This window comes from Meleagris gallopavo, chromosome 2 (genome assembly GCF_000146605.3).
Source record: "Meleagris gallopavo isolate NT-WF06-2002-E0010 breed Aviagen turkey brand Nicholas breeding stock chromosome 2, Turkey_5.1, whole genome shotgun sequence".
Taxonomy (NCBI): domain Eukaryota; kingdom Metazoa; phylum Chordata; class Aves; order Galliformes; family Phasianidae; genus Meleagris; species Meleagris gallopavo.
Genome location: NC_015012.2, coordinates 108,822,661 through 108,837,969, shown reverse-complemented (window position 1 = coordinate 108,837,969; position 15,309 = coordinate 108,822,661). Strand labels below are relative to the sequence as shown.

The 15,309-nt window shown below is 48.3% G+C and overlaps 2 protein-coding genes across 6 annotated transcripts; both read right to left on the bottom strand.

The window, feature by feature from the left end:
- Nucleotides 1-1,268: 1,268 nt before the first annotated feature.
- On the bottom strand, nucleotides 1,269-5,675 carry NEIL2 (nei like DNA glycosylase 2). 5 transcript variants are annotated; one of them, XM_010708177.2, is made up of 5 exons: nucleotides 5,478-5,675; nucleotides 4,336-4,520; nucleotides 3,530-3,852; nucleotides 2,570-2,766; nucleotides 1,269-2,122 (listed from the first exon to the last, which is right to left on the bottom strand). In XM_010708177.2, the coding sequence occupies exons 2-5, from the start codon at nucleotides 4,471-4,473 to the stop codon at nucleotides 1,806-1,808; spliced, it is 975 nt and encodes a 324-aa protein (XP_010706479.1). In that variant the 5' UTR covers nucleotides 4,474-4,520; nucleotides 5,478-5,675; the 3' UTR covers nucleotides 1,269-1,805. The 5 variants fall into 5 exon arrangements, with proteins under 5 accessions (XP_010706479.1, XP_019468984.1, XP_003204673.1 ...); XM_019613439.1 differs by having other exon boundaries at nucleotides 5,514-5,675; XM_003204625.3 differs by having other exon boundaries at nucleotides 5,522-5,675.
- A 1,062-nt stretch (nucleotides 5,676-6,737) lies between these two features.
- GATA-4 (transcription factor GATA-4) lies at nucleotides 6,738-15,183 on the bottom strand. The gene is made up of 5 exons (XM_010708176.2): nucleotides 13,479-15,183; nucleotides 12,412-12,537; nucleotides 11,494-11,581; nucleotides 11,077-11,219; nucleotides 6,738-10,374 (listed from the first exon to the last, which is right to left on the bottom strand). Exons 1-5 carry the CDS (start codon nucleotides 13,653-13,655, stop codon nucleotides 10,192-10,194), a joined length of 717 nt encoding a protein of 238 aa, XP_010706478.1. The 5' UTR covers nucleotides 13,656-15,183; the 3' UTR covers nucleotides 6,738-10,191.
- Between the last annotated feature and the right edge of the window lie 126 nt (nucleotides 15,184-15,309).

The window sequence follows — 15,309 nt, the reverse complement described above, 5'->3', positions numbered from 1 at the left end:
CCGGCCGAGGAAGGGGGCTCCGCCCCGAGACCGGCCCCTAAGAACGGCGCGCCCCCTGCCAGCACCGCCATGCGTGCAAAGCACCGCGGCCGTGCGATGCACGGGGAGAGCAGAGCCCGTGCGAACGCATGGGAATCAGCACGGTGCTGCAAAGCGGTGTGGTGTACCCGCGTGTCAGGGCTGATACAGCACACAGGATGCTGCTGAGAGGCACCACGGCTGTGCGATGCTCCCAACAGCTGTGATGCATGCAAAGCATCCCGGCTATGCAGTGCTCCCAACAGCTGTGATGCATGCAAAGCATCCCGACTGTGCAGTGCTCCCAGCAGCTGTGATGCATGCAAAGCATCCCGGCTGTGCAGTGCTCCCAGCAGCTGTGATGCATGCAAAGCATCCTGGCTGCGCGATGCTCCCAGCAGCTGTGATGCATGCAAACCAGCCCGGCTGTGCAGTGCTCCCAGCAGCTGTGATGCATGCAAACCAGCCCGGCTGTGCAATACACGCACAGCTAGAAGCAGGAAGCTGCTGCAAAGCAACGCGGCCGTGTGACGTCCCAAAGAGACGCGATGCGCAACGCAACGCTGAAGCCGTGCGATGCTCCGAAGCAATGCAACGCTCAGAACTCGTGGAAGGCCCAACCCGGTGCAACGCACGGCAGCAGGGAGCTGCTGCACAGCACTACGTCAGGCGATGCTCACAGCAACGACCCCCCCCGCGAGGTGACACCCGCCTGAGCCACCTCCCCCGCCGCTCACCGTGTCAATTCGCGGCATGACGGTCCGGTAGCCGCCCATCTTGAAGCGCAGCAGGTGGTAGATGTCCTCGGGGTGCCCCAGCCATTTCCTCAGCAGCTCCATGACGGCCCCACCGCCGCCACAGGGCGCTCTCGCTCCGCGCGCTCCCGAGCTCTCTCACACCCCCCCCCCACCCCCCGACCTCTTCCCTCCGCCCGCCACCTCAAACCGCCGCTTAACAGCCGGTGGGCGGGGCCGCTCCGCCCCCTCGGCCAATCAGCTCGCTAGTCCAATGGCTCGGTAGCGCGAGGCGAGCCCATTGGGAAACGTGTCCTCGCACCAGCCTTGCGCCAGCCAATAGGAGTGCGGCAGAGCTGGTGTGACGGCCGACGGGCGGTGCTGATTGGGTGACGGCGCCCACCGGCACTCGCGTGGCCGCCCTGAGGGGGCGCGGGACGGGGCTTCACAATGGCTGTCCCGCCTCTCACCCTTCCTCACCCCCCTCTTAGGGCATCCTCACAGCCATCCCGGGGCACGGGATGCCTCCAGGCTCCTTCTTGCTTCACTCCCAACTAGAGCTGAAGTGCTTCTGCTTGGTTTCAGTCACCTACAGTGCATTCCCTCCATGGTGCTTTCCTCCATGCTCACTTCCAGCCAGCAGCCCCACAGAGCAGCCCACAGCACAGGGGACCCACAAGGAGCCCAACCCTCAGGCCACCCAAAATCCAAACCCTATGTCTGAAATGATGAGTTTTATGCACTCCCTGTCACACATCGACACCCCCAGAGTCGCCACACTTCTGATTCATGGCTTAATGATGGGTTTTAAGCATTGCCATCCCTGCCAATGGGGCAGGCAGCTCAGAGGTGGGCAGAGATGAGCAGCACCGAGCACTGCTGAGGTTTGTCTTCATCCTTTGGAAGGAAGCTGCTAAGAGTTGATGGAGGGAACAACCATTTAATTTTAACCACACCTAATCACTACATAACACATACTCAGCTCTAAGCAGGCACAGGATTATCTAACACTGAACTACACAAGGAAGAAAAAAAAAAGAACATAGAGCTACGTCACTCAATGCCCAGGGTCAGATCTCCATCCCCTGACAGCACTGCAGGCTGGCACTGAGGACACCACCATGTAAGCCTTTTCCAGCCACCTGGGGGTCCTAGGGCTCCTTTCATCACCACATGCCCAAGAGGACACTGCTCTTTCTGGTAGATCTGCAGGTGCAACCCTTTGCCTTGCAGCTTGCTCTGCAGCCAGTCAGAAGTGAACTGAATGGCACAATCAAGCAGATGCTCCAGATCTGATTGCGCCAAGAGAGATCCTTGTGTTAACGGATGGATCTTCACCAGGTACAGGACTTCATTTTTAATGATGTTCCCTGCAAAGGGTCAGAAATAAGGAGATGATAAGGATATTTCTGTTCAAGACGACACAGACCCATATCTCCAGCCACTGTGATTTCAGCCTGATTGACCACACCTTGCAATGCCATTCCCTGTATCAGAGATGGCTTACAAGAAGTAAACCTTCAGCTGGGAATAAACTAGAGGATAGTCTCTTCCCACTAGGCTTCAAGTGGATCTTTCTCTCACAAGTACCAACCACCCATGCTAAGATAGTTCACTGCACACAAAGGCTGCACTCCAGCATCTGAAGCCTGCAGCTAGAGATTGCAAGCCCTTTCCTCCCCAAAACGACCACGTACCCTCTCAGCTGGATCAACCTAGTGTCATAATCTTAAGGAGTAGAAGCTCTAGCATGCGGATCTGGGTGCAAGCATCCCACCCTCCTCTTTCTCGCCCCGCTACTGTGCTCTGGAGCTCACCCAGCCCTGAAAAGTATCTTTGGTCCAAGAGGGTGTAGCAGATGGGATGGGATGTGCGGAGGGCATCCAGTGCCCGGCCACGGTGGAATTCTGCAGACAGGATGTCAGAAGTGGGATCAGCCACCGGAGATGAGCACCAGTGCATTCGGCAGTTGTAGAAAACAAGGAAGCCTCCACTCTCAAAATACAACACCAGCCTGAGAGACGCAGAGGAGATGAGTGAGATCACTAGCCACAAACACCCTGACCCACTTGTTGTATTCTGGTTTAGCTGAAGAGACTTGCAAAGAATGGAAAGTGCAGAGAAAGCAGTTTAGCTTTTAGGTTCTAAGTAAGGACAACTCATGGACAGTTATCCCTCCTGCTGCCCTGTAGGTTCGAAAGACAACAGCAGGCAGAGAGAAGTTCCCTACAGCCAGTTGCATGGGAAGACATACAAGTAGATTTTTGAACATCTGCAGAGAAGGAGACTCCACAACCTCAGATTAAACAGTTCACAAGAGCTGGGTCTGCACTGTCCTTCAGTATTTACCCCTTAATACATTTCCAGTGGCTCTTAATACACCACCAGTGATCTAGGCTCCTACAATTATATTTTCACTGCTGTCTCAAATACCGTATATGCATGCTATTAATCCAATGATTATCCAATATAATAATAATAATCAAATGAGTATAATAGATGCTGAAGCTGGGAGGAGGCAGAAGACTTCTCACTAAGGATACAATACACAACACCAAGACAACGAAGCATGTCCATGGCAAACCAACCAATGCTGACTCCCTGGTTGAACACACCTCACATCTACTGAAGACACAATATCACCACTTAGCTTTCTTTTAACACTGAGGGGAAAGAAGGACAGGACTGAAAGCATTTCCATAGCAGTTTAGTTTGAGACAGAACAGTGCCTCTCCAGAAGGAAAGAAGAACATTTGTAAGAGGACTCTGCCAAATACCTGGGTATAGGGTCCTTCCAGTCCCCCCTCTTATTGGCTCTGCTTGCTCTTGAGAACTCGTTTGCCCGAATGCTGCCAAACAAACCGAAGTGGAAGCGCAGCCAACTGCCTGGACCCCCTGCTGCACCAGGTCTGGAGTTCTGCAGTTCCTGCAGCTCTTCTTCCTGGGGAGGAGTCAATGGAGCGCAAACCTGCTCTTGCTTTCCCTGAACAAGGGAACTAGGCCCTGTGGCAGCCTCTTTCTGCAGCTCTGTCTCATCCACACTTGGTCCTAAGGGGGAGCTGGCTGCTACAAATGCTAGGAATAAGTTCTTCCCATGGACCTGAAGGGGGAAAAAAAAGTGGGATGTACTGAGGATCTCTGTTCAGATGCTACTCTGGAGGCTCCTGGCAGGACAAAGAGATGTCAGGGCAGACACACAGACACACTCAGACCAACCACAAGTGGCTTGAACAACCCACACCTGTGCCCAGTTGGAATCACAATGCAGTTTGAGGTGAGGCTAGTGTGACTTAGATAGCTATGGGTACTTACAGCATTGACATCCACTTAGCCAAGTAAAACCTGGCTTTCTGGTCTAAGGATGCATCTGTGCAAGCTCACAGCTGAAAGGAACAAGCCTGCTGCTTGTCTTGACACTCACACACTGAACAAACCAACTCATCTTCTCTAAACCTTCCATGACAACCTCACACACAACCCTGATGCCACTCTCAGGCCACGCACCTTCTGTGACACAAGGGTAGCTGTGGCTTCACACTCAGACCTGCCACAGATTGATATGGTCATCTTCAGCACAGCTCACCTGGGAATCCTGGAGCCTCAAGGCATTCAGGTCATTCACATTAATCTTCTTGCTGCTTCCCCCCACCTTGGCCACCACTTGCCCCACAAAACTTAAGGTCAGCAGCTGGAACTTCCTCACTGATGGGCCCTCTGGCATCTCTACCAGCTAAATGGCAGATCCTTCTCACACTTGGTGCCCTAGAGCTGATGGAAAGCTTACAGCTTAGAAAAAGAACAAGGAAACACAAGGAAGCAACAGCCCATGCTCGCATCAGCTCACAGCAACTGAAACTAGAGCCTTCAGTAGGGCCTGCTTCAGCCCCAGCCCTCCAAGCCATCTTCAGCTTGAGCAAGGACACATGGTCACCTACTGGAGCTCTCAGCCCATAAGAGGCAGAAGCCAGCAGCCACCTACACAGGGTGGTGAGCTGCAGTGGGGTGTGAATGTAGCCTCAATAGGGCTGGGCAAGGCAACACAGCTATAAAGCCTTCACGCGCTGCAATGGGCCAAAGCCTTTTAGGAAAAGCTCCAAGAGATGATGTATGTCAGAGAACATTATCTGGATCTGAGACATGAAATAAAAAGGTATTAACTGGTTATACAAACATGATTGCTTTAGCAGCAATAGAAGACTAAGCTTAATCCCCACGCTTCATATGGCAGAAAGTAATTAAATCACATCCTAGCTCCATTTACCTACATACCACAGACTACAGGCAAAAGCCAATAACAGGTCAAGAGCCACCTAGAAGACATTCCTGCTGCTAAAGGTGTCAGAAGCAATCCAAATCCCTTGGCTCTTGACACGAAAGGCTCTGACCATGCCCTTCAGGTCTTCATACTGATTATCTAGACACTGGATTTGTGTCAAGCAGCACAATACAGGGAATTCACCCAACACCTTCATACACACATTGCAGACCCCAAAGCAAGCAGCCATTGCACATCCCCCTGCCCTAAACGCTGCACCCAGCCCCCAAGCCATTACCCTGCACACAACAGAGGCTGAGCAGCCTCCTCCCTTCTTCCCTATTTGATTACCAGCTTCTTCTACCTCGTGCTCCTGAACCATTCCCCTGCCTTCAGTCATTTCTCAACACTCCCATAGCCCAAACCAGCACTACCCTCTTCCTATCCCTTACACCCCAAAATCCCCTTACCACCCTTCTACAGAGGAAGAAGGCCCTTCCGCCCACCAACATACAAACAGCAAGAGAGCTCCTCCAGTGGCTGGCAAAGGAGAGGTGGGTGAGGTTTCAAGTGCTGGCCCCACCCACCCCATCAATTACACCAGACCCAGGGACTGGTTGAACTGGGAAGGGGTCTGAATTCCCCCACCAGAAAGAGGAGGTGATTGTGTGAGAGTTGGGAGTGCTTTCAGCTTATGGGTGGCATCTGTGAGCTCAGCTGAAAGCAATTAGACTGAATTAGCAATGTGCTCCACAAACCCACGTCTGTGAAAAGAGCAAAAAGATAAATTATGATGGCATTGAGGTGCCATCCTAGTGCAAGAGCTCATCCTTTTTCCTCTGTGCTAATGGTATTACAAAATGGAAAACATCTTGGCTGTTTTTTCCTTATGCATTAAAATAAGCACTGCTTTTCCAGGTGCACTGAATATGTGATCAGTTACCCCCAGCTCTCCCCAGGATGCCCACCAGGAAAGTCAAGATTCAGGCACAGCCTTTTGGTTTTATTATTATTGTTTTATTTCCATTAGTTCTAAAGGTGTAGACATTACGTGGATTGGTAGCCATACTACTTCATAATATATATTTTTTTACATCTTTAAATAATTACAGCTTGTTCAGTTGGTTGGTTTCCCTCTCCCCCTTACAAATCAGTGTCTGTTTTCTGTGGGACTTCCCCAGCTGACATGGGAATCTTCAAACTTAATGCATGAGAAAAGAACAAACAACCAACCAAAACCGACAAACAAAACCAAACACCACCCCTGGCACAGTCACAGCTTCAGTCATATTAACTGTTGTCATATTCAGTTATACTAAGAGTTGTTGATTGGTTTCAAAGCTCCCTTACAATACTCCTGAGCTCCTCCTGATTGGAGAAGGTCTAATCAGCCCATATAATTGCAAGTGAAATATGGATCTCTTTGGATTAATTTATGAAACAAAAACTGATGCAATTCAAGATATTGCACTTTCACAAGGAGGAAAGACATTTAAAAATGATAAATGACCTTTCCACCCCTTTCTCTCTCTCCATCCCAGTTCTCAACTTCCCATCTTGCCATAGAGCCATAGCATTGCTCTGGTTTGGCATAACCCAGATATGTGCTGCAAATCCTCAGGCATCCCAGTTTATGTGTGTGATTAATGCTGAGCTTTAAGGGAACATCTTCAGCAAATACATTGGTAGATGTGCTCAAGTGCTTTGCAGGACCAGGCACTTTGCTCTTACTCTTCAGGGAAGAGATGGTTCTCAGCTGTGTACTTTTTTTTGGTGTACAAATACACAAATTCAGGCCTATCATTGTATGTGGCTGATGCTAGAAGGGACCTCTGGAAGTTATCTGGCTGGTGGTCCTCAGCTGGACTTCCAGACATGCTGCAATGGAATAAATTATAGCAATAATAATAGCGGCAATTGTTTTGCTATATTAAGTCTCTGATAATTGTATTTTATTTCATTAACAAAGCGGGTTCTCTGTGCCTCTCCTATCACTTGAAGGAAAGCAAAGCTCAAATGTAACCCCAAATTTTCAGGGTCGCCCCTCAGCTAGGTTGAGCTGAACCTCTTGTTAGGACTGTCATTCTCACATCTTGTAAGTATCCCTTCATGCATCACTTCTGGTGTTGGCATGTTCTGTTGGCAATGTGAGGCACACCTGAACTTCAACTACTTGTAAAAGGAATGACAAAAGAGCTCATTTCTACTATGAAAGGGCCGAGAGCCTCGTGAAAGCAGACATCTTGTTATCAGGGTCCCTCTAAATGCTCCTCACTGAGTTTCAGTGTCCAATTTTTAAGGCTCTGTGGGGAGCAGAAAACCAGTTAGTCAAACTCTGTCATTTAGGTAACCTAAGAGAATGTGAGCCAGGGAACCACCAGACTTATGTCTCGTAGGTTTTTCTGCTTGGCGTTGCAAACAGATTCCTTTATGGCACTTAGGAGTGTGTTTTAAGGGCAGGAGAGAACTTCAGCCAAGAATTTTGGCTTTGAGGGCAATACAAGGAGCACAGTAAAAGGGCAAGGCAGAAAAAGCCTTTGGGAGCATAAGCACAGAGGGAGAAATGCTGTGCTTTTGATCTGGACCTTTGTTCCTCTCTAGGAGGCTGCCTGCTTCCCTCTTCCTCAGGCTGTCCAGGGTAGTTTTAGGCATCTGAAATGTGTGCAGAAGCCAAGAGGCATCTCTGGGGTGTGTTCTTCTCTGTCACAGACAAGATGACAGCTGCATCCCAAGAGATCTTGGCTGCCGAGTGCAAAGCAATGCAGTACAAGGAGGAGGCTGACTAATGACCTGTGTGCTCTTGGAGAAACACCTTTGTTTTTTCTTTCACCCCAAATTCATGTTCTTAGGTGCTATTTCTGGCCTCTTCTCTGCAGGCTGCTGGGCTTCCACAGAATCACAGGATTTCATGGTAATGTTTTATTCGTTGAACGGCTCTTCCTTGTCTGTAGTTAATAAACTAATGAGGTTAGACCTTACATTAGCTCTGAAGGACAGAGTGCAAATTCTGTGGTTATCTTGCAAGTGGCAGATGGAAAAACTTCCCAGATCAGGAGTTTCATTCCCATAAGCCAGCTGAAAGGCACTCCTTGTCAATGGGAAGACCACACTTCTTATGGGGAAGCTCAGTGAGGAGCCTCAAGGTGCAAACACCATCCAGACATGGCATCACTGCCATGGTGTCTTTCTCCAGGTAGTGCAGAGTCTCTGTCACCTCTACAAACCCCTGCAAATCTGAGTTACTGAGCAGAGCACAGGGGTTGTGGAGGGGTCCAGCTCTCTACTGTGCTCCATTTCAACTCTCTGTCACAACCAGTCCAGTTGAATCCTTCTCCTTAAAGAAACTTTTCAACCATCAGGAGGAAAATAGAGAGTTCAAACACGGATAATACAAGGTCGTGGTTTTGCTTCAACCATGTTTGTGGCTTTCCTCTTCACCAAGCCACGTATCTTGGTATTTTGTCAGAAACACTCTTTGTGGCAATGGAGAAGTGTGAGTGTAAGATGGAGGGTGGCACCTTACATCCTTCAGCATATTTTGTGGGGATGCACCATCCCTCTTCTGGTATCACCTGGCAGTTCCATAGTCAAGTTCTGGATGCAGGGAGGAAAAGAAGGAGCTGGGAGGGCAAGCAGAAGGGTAATGGAGTCTGGGAGCAGACAGAAACAAGACTGGAGAATCTTGTAGGATGAGGTGTCCCAGAAATTCTCCACCTGTACAGGCAAAGCTGTCCCTCCTTGGAAACGCTGATGGAAACATGCTGGCAAGCATCAGTGGAAGCATTTAGACTGCACAGAGGAGCTGTAGCGTATGCATTGCTGAATTTTGTTAGGCACATGTTAGACAAAGAGCAACTAAAGGTAGGTTAGGTAGAACTGATCCCTTTTGGACAAGGGAATGAGTCTGTGGCCTCTTGGCATCACTTCCAACTCAATTTTCCAGAATTTTCTGGTTGCTAAAAGGCTTATGGTTAGGCAAACACATGAGTTTTGTTTAATACTTGTGTATGAATGGAGTTAAGCTTCTCTTGCAGGCAAGCAAGTCTATGCACATGCTTAGTAAAGAAGATGGCCCCTGCCTGCATCCATTAGAGGCTGAGGACTTGTCTTGTTGTGAAAGGTGAAATCCTTAAGACATGGAAAATGGTCATGAGCCAGCTTCTAGGGGAACAGTGGGCACTCAGAGTACAATGAGAAATAAATGACAGTCAGATTTCATCAATGACAATGAAGACAATGGAAAAGTATGCAAAATAATTAAATTAACTGTCTCAAAAGCAAGAGCACAGCAGCGTTAAAGAGCAACTTTTCACTTGCTGTGCTCTACAATAATCTCTAAGCCTGGCTTGTAGCTATTTGTAAGGGAAAAGCCCAATAGTTTCCTCCAGGATTTGATGATCAAGGTGGGTTTCCTCTACCCGCTTCCAGAAAGTTTCTCCTTCCAAAATCCCCTTTTGACTTCAGACAGACTTTCTCCAGGCTCAGCCAACCATCTTTTAGAAACACAGTCCCATGATTTTGTAGTGATAAATAGGAAAGGAGTTACTATTAAATACAGACATTCATTAGATTTTCAGACCATCTAGGGAAATGAAGGCAATGCTCTAGATGCATGAGCTGAGGATGAGGACGTGGGTCTCTTTTTTTTCTCTGCCCTAGATCATATCAAATCCACTAAAGCCACCACAGCGTGTCTGTTCAACAAACTGTTCTGAAACTGGCTCCATTTGGTGGAAGATCACTGAAATGGGGTAATGATGATGGCATTCCCTCTGGTCAGGAAACAAATGGATGGTGACAGGAGAAAAAGATTTTTTTTGTGCCACCATTGTCTAAGTCTCAAATGGCAAATGTTTTTAAATAGACAACCCCCCACAAAAAATATGTTCATTTTTGTGTTTCTGGCTATTTCTTAGAAGGTGGTGGCAATCGAATAAAAGGAAACTTGTTTGAAGGGAGGAAAAAGGTTTCAAATCCATTAGTTACTTTGAGATTTGAGTCTTCTTGGTTTGTTTTGTAAGAGCTCTCCTACACTTCACGTAAGTCCTCTTTACCTCTTTGTTGGAACATCTCACCATGGCAGGAGAGCAGGGGAGGAGGGAAACAACATTGACGTGATTATTACGTGGCATCTTCTTCATCTCTCCAGTGGATCAGCCTCAAGTCTATGGGTGGAAGACCAGTTTATGCAGTTATGATGTCCCCATGGTTTTCAGCTAAGACCAGGCTGTTCCAGGAGTCCTGTTTGGAGCTGGTTTGTGGAGACTGGCTGATGGCTGACTGGTAAGCCTGCGGGGAAAGCTTCAGGGCTGAAATTGCCGGATGAATTGAAGATCCATGTCCAGACATGGCAGAGACCGAGAATGCCTGCAGAAGAAGAAAAAATCTTGTAAAAAAAAAAAGCTTCAAATAATAAAGGAGCCCTTCACGTGGAGAAGTAACATGTCTGAGGATTTGCCATAGATTGTAGCTTATGTGTGATGCTTTGGGCAGACTTTTCTTCTTGTTCTAGACCCTGCCTTTTGCTAGTATTGTATAGGGAACAAATTGTTCTTTTCTAAGTGCTGTTCCTAAGACATCTAGTGGTGGATAAGGTGCAGAGCACCCACTGTACCCTACATCCTGCTGCCTTGATTTACCTTTGCAGGGTCTGGGTTAGATTAGGGCTATGTGACTACATTTCTCAATGCACATCCAGCCAGTGCAGATAAACTAGAGTCCTACTGCCAAGCTTTTCTTGCTCAGGACAAATCAAGTCATACAAAGAGAATGGATATTTTATTGCGATGTGACTTATGCAGCTGCCCAGCTAGAAGAAATCTCACGTTTTCAAAAGGGCTGCTACAAATTTTGGCCATTCAGAACTTCTACATATCACTGATCATCCACACTGTGCTGTAAACATGGTGACAAAAATGTGTATTTTTTGCCCCATCCCAGATTTCCTACCATGAACTTCTAGGTTCCAGCATCGAAAAGAGGCAACCTCTTACTATAGAGGTTTTTAAGATGTTCTTCTCCCCTCATCTACCACTCTCAGTTCCATCTCTGTCCCACTGTCCTCTGTACCTGAGAAATTGGGCTGGGGTGCCCATAATGAGATGAGAGCCCTGGTTCTGTTTTTATGGGGCGCATTTCCTCAGTGGTCGTGGCACTGCTGCTGCTACTCGTGGAGCTCGTGGTCGGGGTAAGACTCTCACTGCTGGATGGACCTGTGGGAAAGCAGATGGTAAATTGGGCTTTTCCCAAGGGCCTTTCACTTCAAAGCACTCAAAGTTACTGTAAGGTTAAAAAAAAAAGATAAATTAAAAAAAAGTAGCAGAAAGGCCTTTGTTACTGCTGAAAGACATTCCAACGTTCCCCATTTTTTGAAGAATCAGCCCATTTTGTCGTTGGGTGTCTGAATCATACAGCATAAATCCAAGTGGCCAGAAACATGATTGCATGTGTATACACACACAATTGCCTCTCCTTTTTAATGCTTACCTGCTGGCGTCTTTGTTTTGTTAAGGTTCTTCGGCTTACGCTTCCTTGTCTGAATGCCCTCTTTTCTCATTGCTAACGGCCTTGGAACCTGTGAACCCAGATATACAAGTGCATTGGTTTCTGTACATCCATACAGTCACCTAGGAATAGACTCCAGCTCTACCTCATCAGCTCCACAAAACCTGGCTGATTTAATTGAAAGCAACAACAAAATGGAGCCCAAAGCCACTGGTCAGCGTTGCTGTATGAAGAGATATGTCAAAGCTACAAAGTGTGCTTCTAAATGGGAATAGATGGGCTTTTTTACGGCATAGATATTGAGTGATTTATTACTTTCCTGTTGAACTTGGAGATGAGGATGTCTTTCTGGCCAATGCCTATTTATGGAAAGCTACCCAATCTGTATGGGGAAATCTCCCTTAGGAACTGATCCCACTGAGCTCGCCAACCGCATAGTCAGAAACATACTGGGATTTCTAGGAAGAATTTGTTGGGTTCGGTGGTTCCCCTCATCTATCTTGTCTTCCAGCTTTGGCCTATCTCTCATGAATGCACTTTCATCTGTTCTGAAGCAGGAAAACCTTGAGAGCATGGAGTTGAATACAGAACCCTAGCAGCAGCAATGGGAATCAGAATGGGGCTTGCTTCTGCAAACACCAAGGTCTTGGAGGACTCTGTCTCTGCCACTTGGAGTCCACTGGTGGGAGAAGGGCTGGAGATTTGCATCCTGAAGTTCTGTGCCTCGGACTCCAACAGGACTATTCTAGATACATCAGACCTCCCTGTATGCACAAAGTCCCCAGTGGCAGGCATTTCACGAAAGTGCATTTAGGTAGGGAAGAATCTGGGCCTAATTTGTGGGTCAATTTGTGCTCTGAGCACCCTCCCCGTAAGAGTAGAAAGGAATGAAGGTTTTACCCCATGGAGCTTCATGTAGAGCCCACAGGCGTTACAGACGGGCTCTCCCTCCGCGTTTCTGCGCCAGAGTGTGGTTGTGGTCGTGTGGCAGTTGGCACAAGAGAGGCCAACGCGACGGGAAGCCGACTGTAAGAGAAAATAGAGGAAAAAGAAACACATCAGCCCTCCGGCAGCATCTCAGATCCCAGCGAGTTTGCTCCAAGTCACAGAATCACAGAATCATAGAATACCCAGCGCTGGAAGGGCAGCACCATCCAGTCCAACTCGCCGCCAGCTTGGCTCAGCCCATGGCTGGAAGGGATTTTCACCAGAGGGCGCTGGGTGGCTGTGAGCGGTGGCTGTGCTCAAACCACGAGTGTCATTTTAGGCACTTGCAGGGAATGGCTGGGTTTGAGCAGAGTCAGGTTTGTGCTATGTGAAGTGCAGGGCAGGCTTAGGATGAAGCCACATGGAAGATGAGTCTCTGAGGGAAGGCTTGCTGGCTCCTTGCTGCCTGGGGGCCGTGATAACCCTCGTATCTCTGGGGCATAGATGCAGAGCCCTTCCCAAAACTCCCCTCCAAAGCAGGCTGGGATGGGCAGAATATCAACACCAAGATATTCCCATTCCCCATGAATGTCCCATCCCGACCCATAGCCTTTGGGATGATCACCTGCCCCAGAAGCTCTGCTTTAACTTGTCCAATTACAGCAGCAAACAGGGTGTCCAGAAAAGATGTCTGACCACCATGAAGTGAGAGCACAATTAGTTTGAACAGTACAATAACTTAGATCAATATCTCATCAAACAGAATGCAATTTTGCTGAGTTTGGAAATCTGGACCAAATCCACCTATGTTAGGCACATAGAGACCATGTAATGGAAATATGCCTGACATCACCATCTAGCTGTCACCTTTATATCACAGAATCATTTGAGTTGGAAGGGACCCTTCAAGGCCATCTGTCCCACTCCCTGCACTGAACAGGGACACCCAGAGCTCCATCAGAGCCCATCCAGCCTGATCTTGGCTGTCTCCATCCTTGCACACAGCCCTACCCCGCATACACCATGTGCTGCTGACTTACCAGCCTCCTCTGAGGTTTGAACAAGGGCCGGTTGATGCCGTTCATCTTGTGGTAGAGCCCACAGGCGTTGCAGAGGTAGTGCCCTGTGCCATCTCTCCTCCAGAGCGGGGTGGACATGGCCCCACAGTTGACACATTCTCGCCCCTCTGAATAATCATCAAAAAATTCTGCTGCCATGACGGGAGAGAAAGGAAAATGTTTGGTTAGTTAAGCAACTGTACGTGATTTTTTTTGCTCTGGTCCTCAATATTTGAACCCAGCAGTGATGTTCAAAGAAATCACCAGCAATCAGAGTTTAGAAAGTGCAAGAAACAGCTTTCCTTCCGCAGGGAAGCCAACAAAATTATTGGGAAGAGAAACCTCTTTCCCTGTCATAGTGTTGGCTGGAAGGCTTCTGTGGCAGCAGGGATGTGCTGGGATACGGATACCAGAAGACAGAAATAGAAACCTTCCCTTCTGCTCTGACGTTATCTAATTTTCAAAACTGGACATAGCCAGGGCAAACAGATTGGAGCAGGCAAACGGCTGTGTTTACAGTCCAGACAAATTGCCTGTGACCATGGAAAAACACGAGCCTGGACTCACAGAGCAGAACTGCCCAGGCATCCCTCACTGGGCAGAGAGAATCTTGTCTGTGCTCCCTACAGCTCTGCTCCTTACTCAGCCCCTTTGCAGAATTGCTGTAGAGAGCCAAGGAAAAGAGATGTTCTCATGCCTTCCCCCTGTTAGCGCAAGAAACAGCTCCTGAACAGAGCTGTCACAGATTTGGATGCAAATCTCCATCCTGGTGCATTCACTCACCACAGTCCAGGTTCACCCTCCACCGTGGCTCAGCTGCGGCTGTGAGATGATGGTAAGGGTGACTGCCCAAGGCTGGGGCAGCCCCATCCTTCTGGCTGCGACCCGTCCTTGTCATCTGCAGACTGCTGCAGAGCTCAGGGCACCTCAACAATGTCACCTCTTGGGAAGACAGCTCACCCTCATGTACAAAGCCCTCTAGAAGCCAAGAACTCAATCAGCCCAACACGCTTCACCTAATAGAATACAAGCACAGAATGTAGCTACATCCAGTTGGCAAGGCCCTTGAAAATGCGTGTTGCTGCTGGTGATTCCACTTGAAGAATATCAGCTGTTGAGATCAGGCTGGGGAGGGTATTTTTTCTGGAAAAAGGAGTTACAAACCCTTCCTACTTCTGGATTTCCCATCCACCCAGACACAGTAACCAAGGCATGCCCATGTTCTGCTATCAGCAGCAGTAAAGAAGACTAGATAAGAAATTAATTGGAGAGAAGAAGAAAAGAACAAACAGCAACAAAAGGCTCCATCACTTGGTGTAGACTGGGAGTAAACCAGGCTGCTGAAAAAGCATGGTTCCCAATATACTGCATCACACAGGAGGCTTTTGGAGGATGGCAAAAGCTTTGCACTGAGACCTGTAACCACCACGTACCAGTATAGCATTAACTCACAGCATGCTGGTACCAACACTGTGCTTGCCCCCCTGCTGCCTGTACAAGAATCTCAGCTTTCTGTCGGAAGTCAGTTCCCCAAACAGCAAACCAACAGAACTGGATTTCTTGCAGATCTATGTCTCGGTCGCATGTAGGTTTTCTGCCATCTAGTAAGGGTTATATTCAAACATCAGCCATGTTTTCTCCTGCTCTACGAACTTTTTTGGAAAATCAGTAGAAAACTATATGTCTATAAAGAATCATAGAATCATGGAATGGCCTGGGATGAAAAGGACCACAACAATCTTCTAGTTCCAACCCCCTGCTATGTGCAGGGTCACCAACCAGCAGACCAGGCTGCCCAGAGCCACATCCAGCC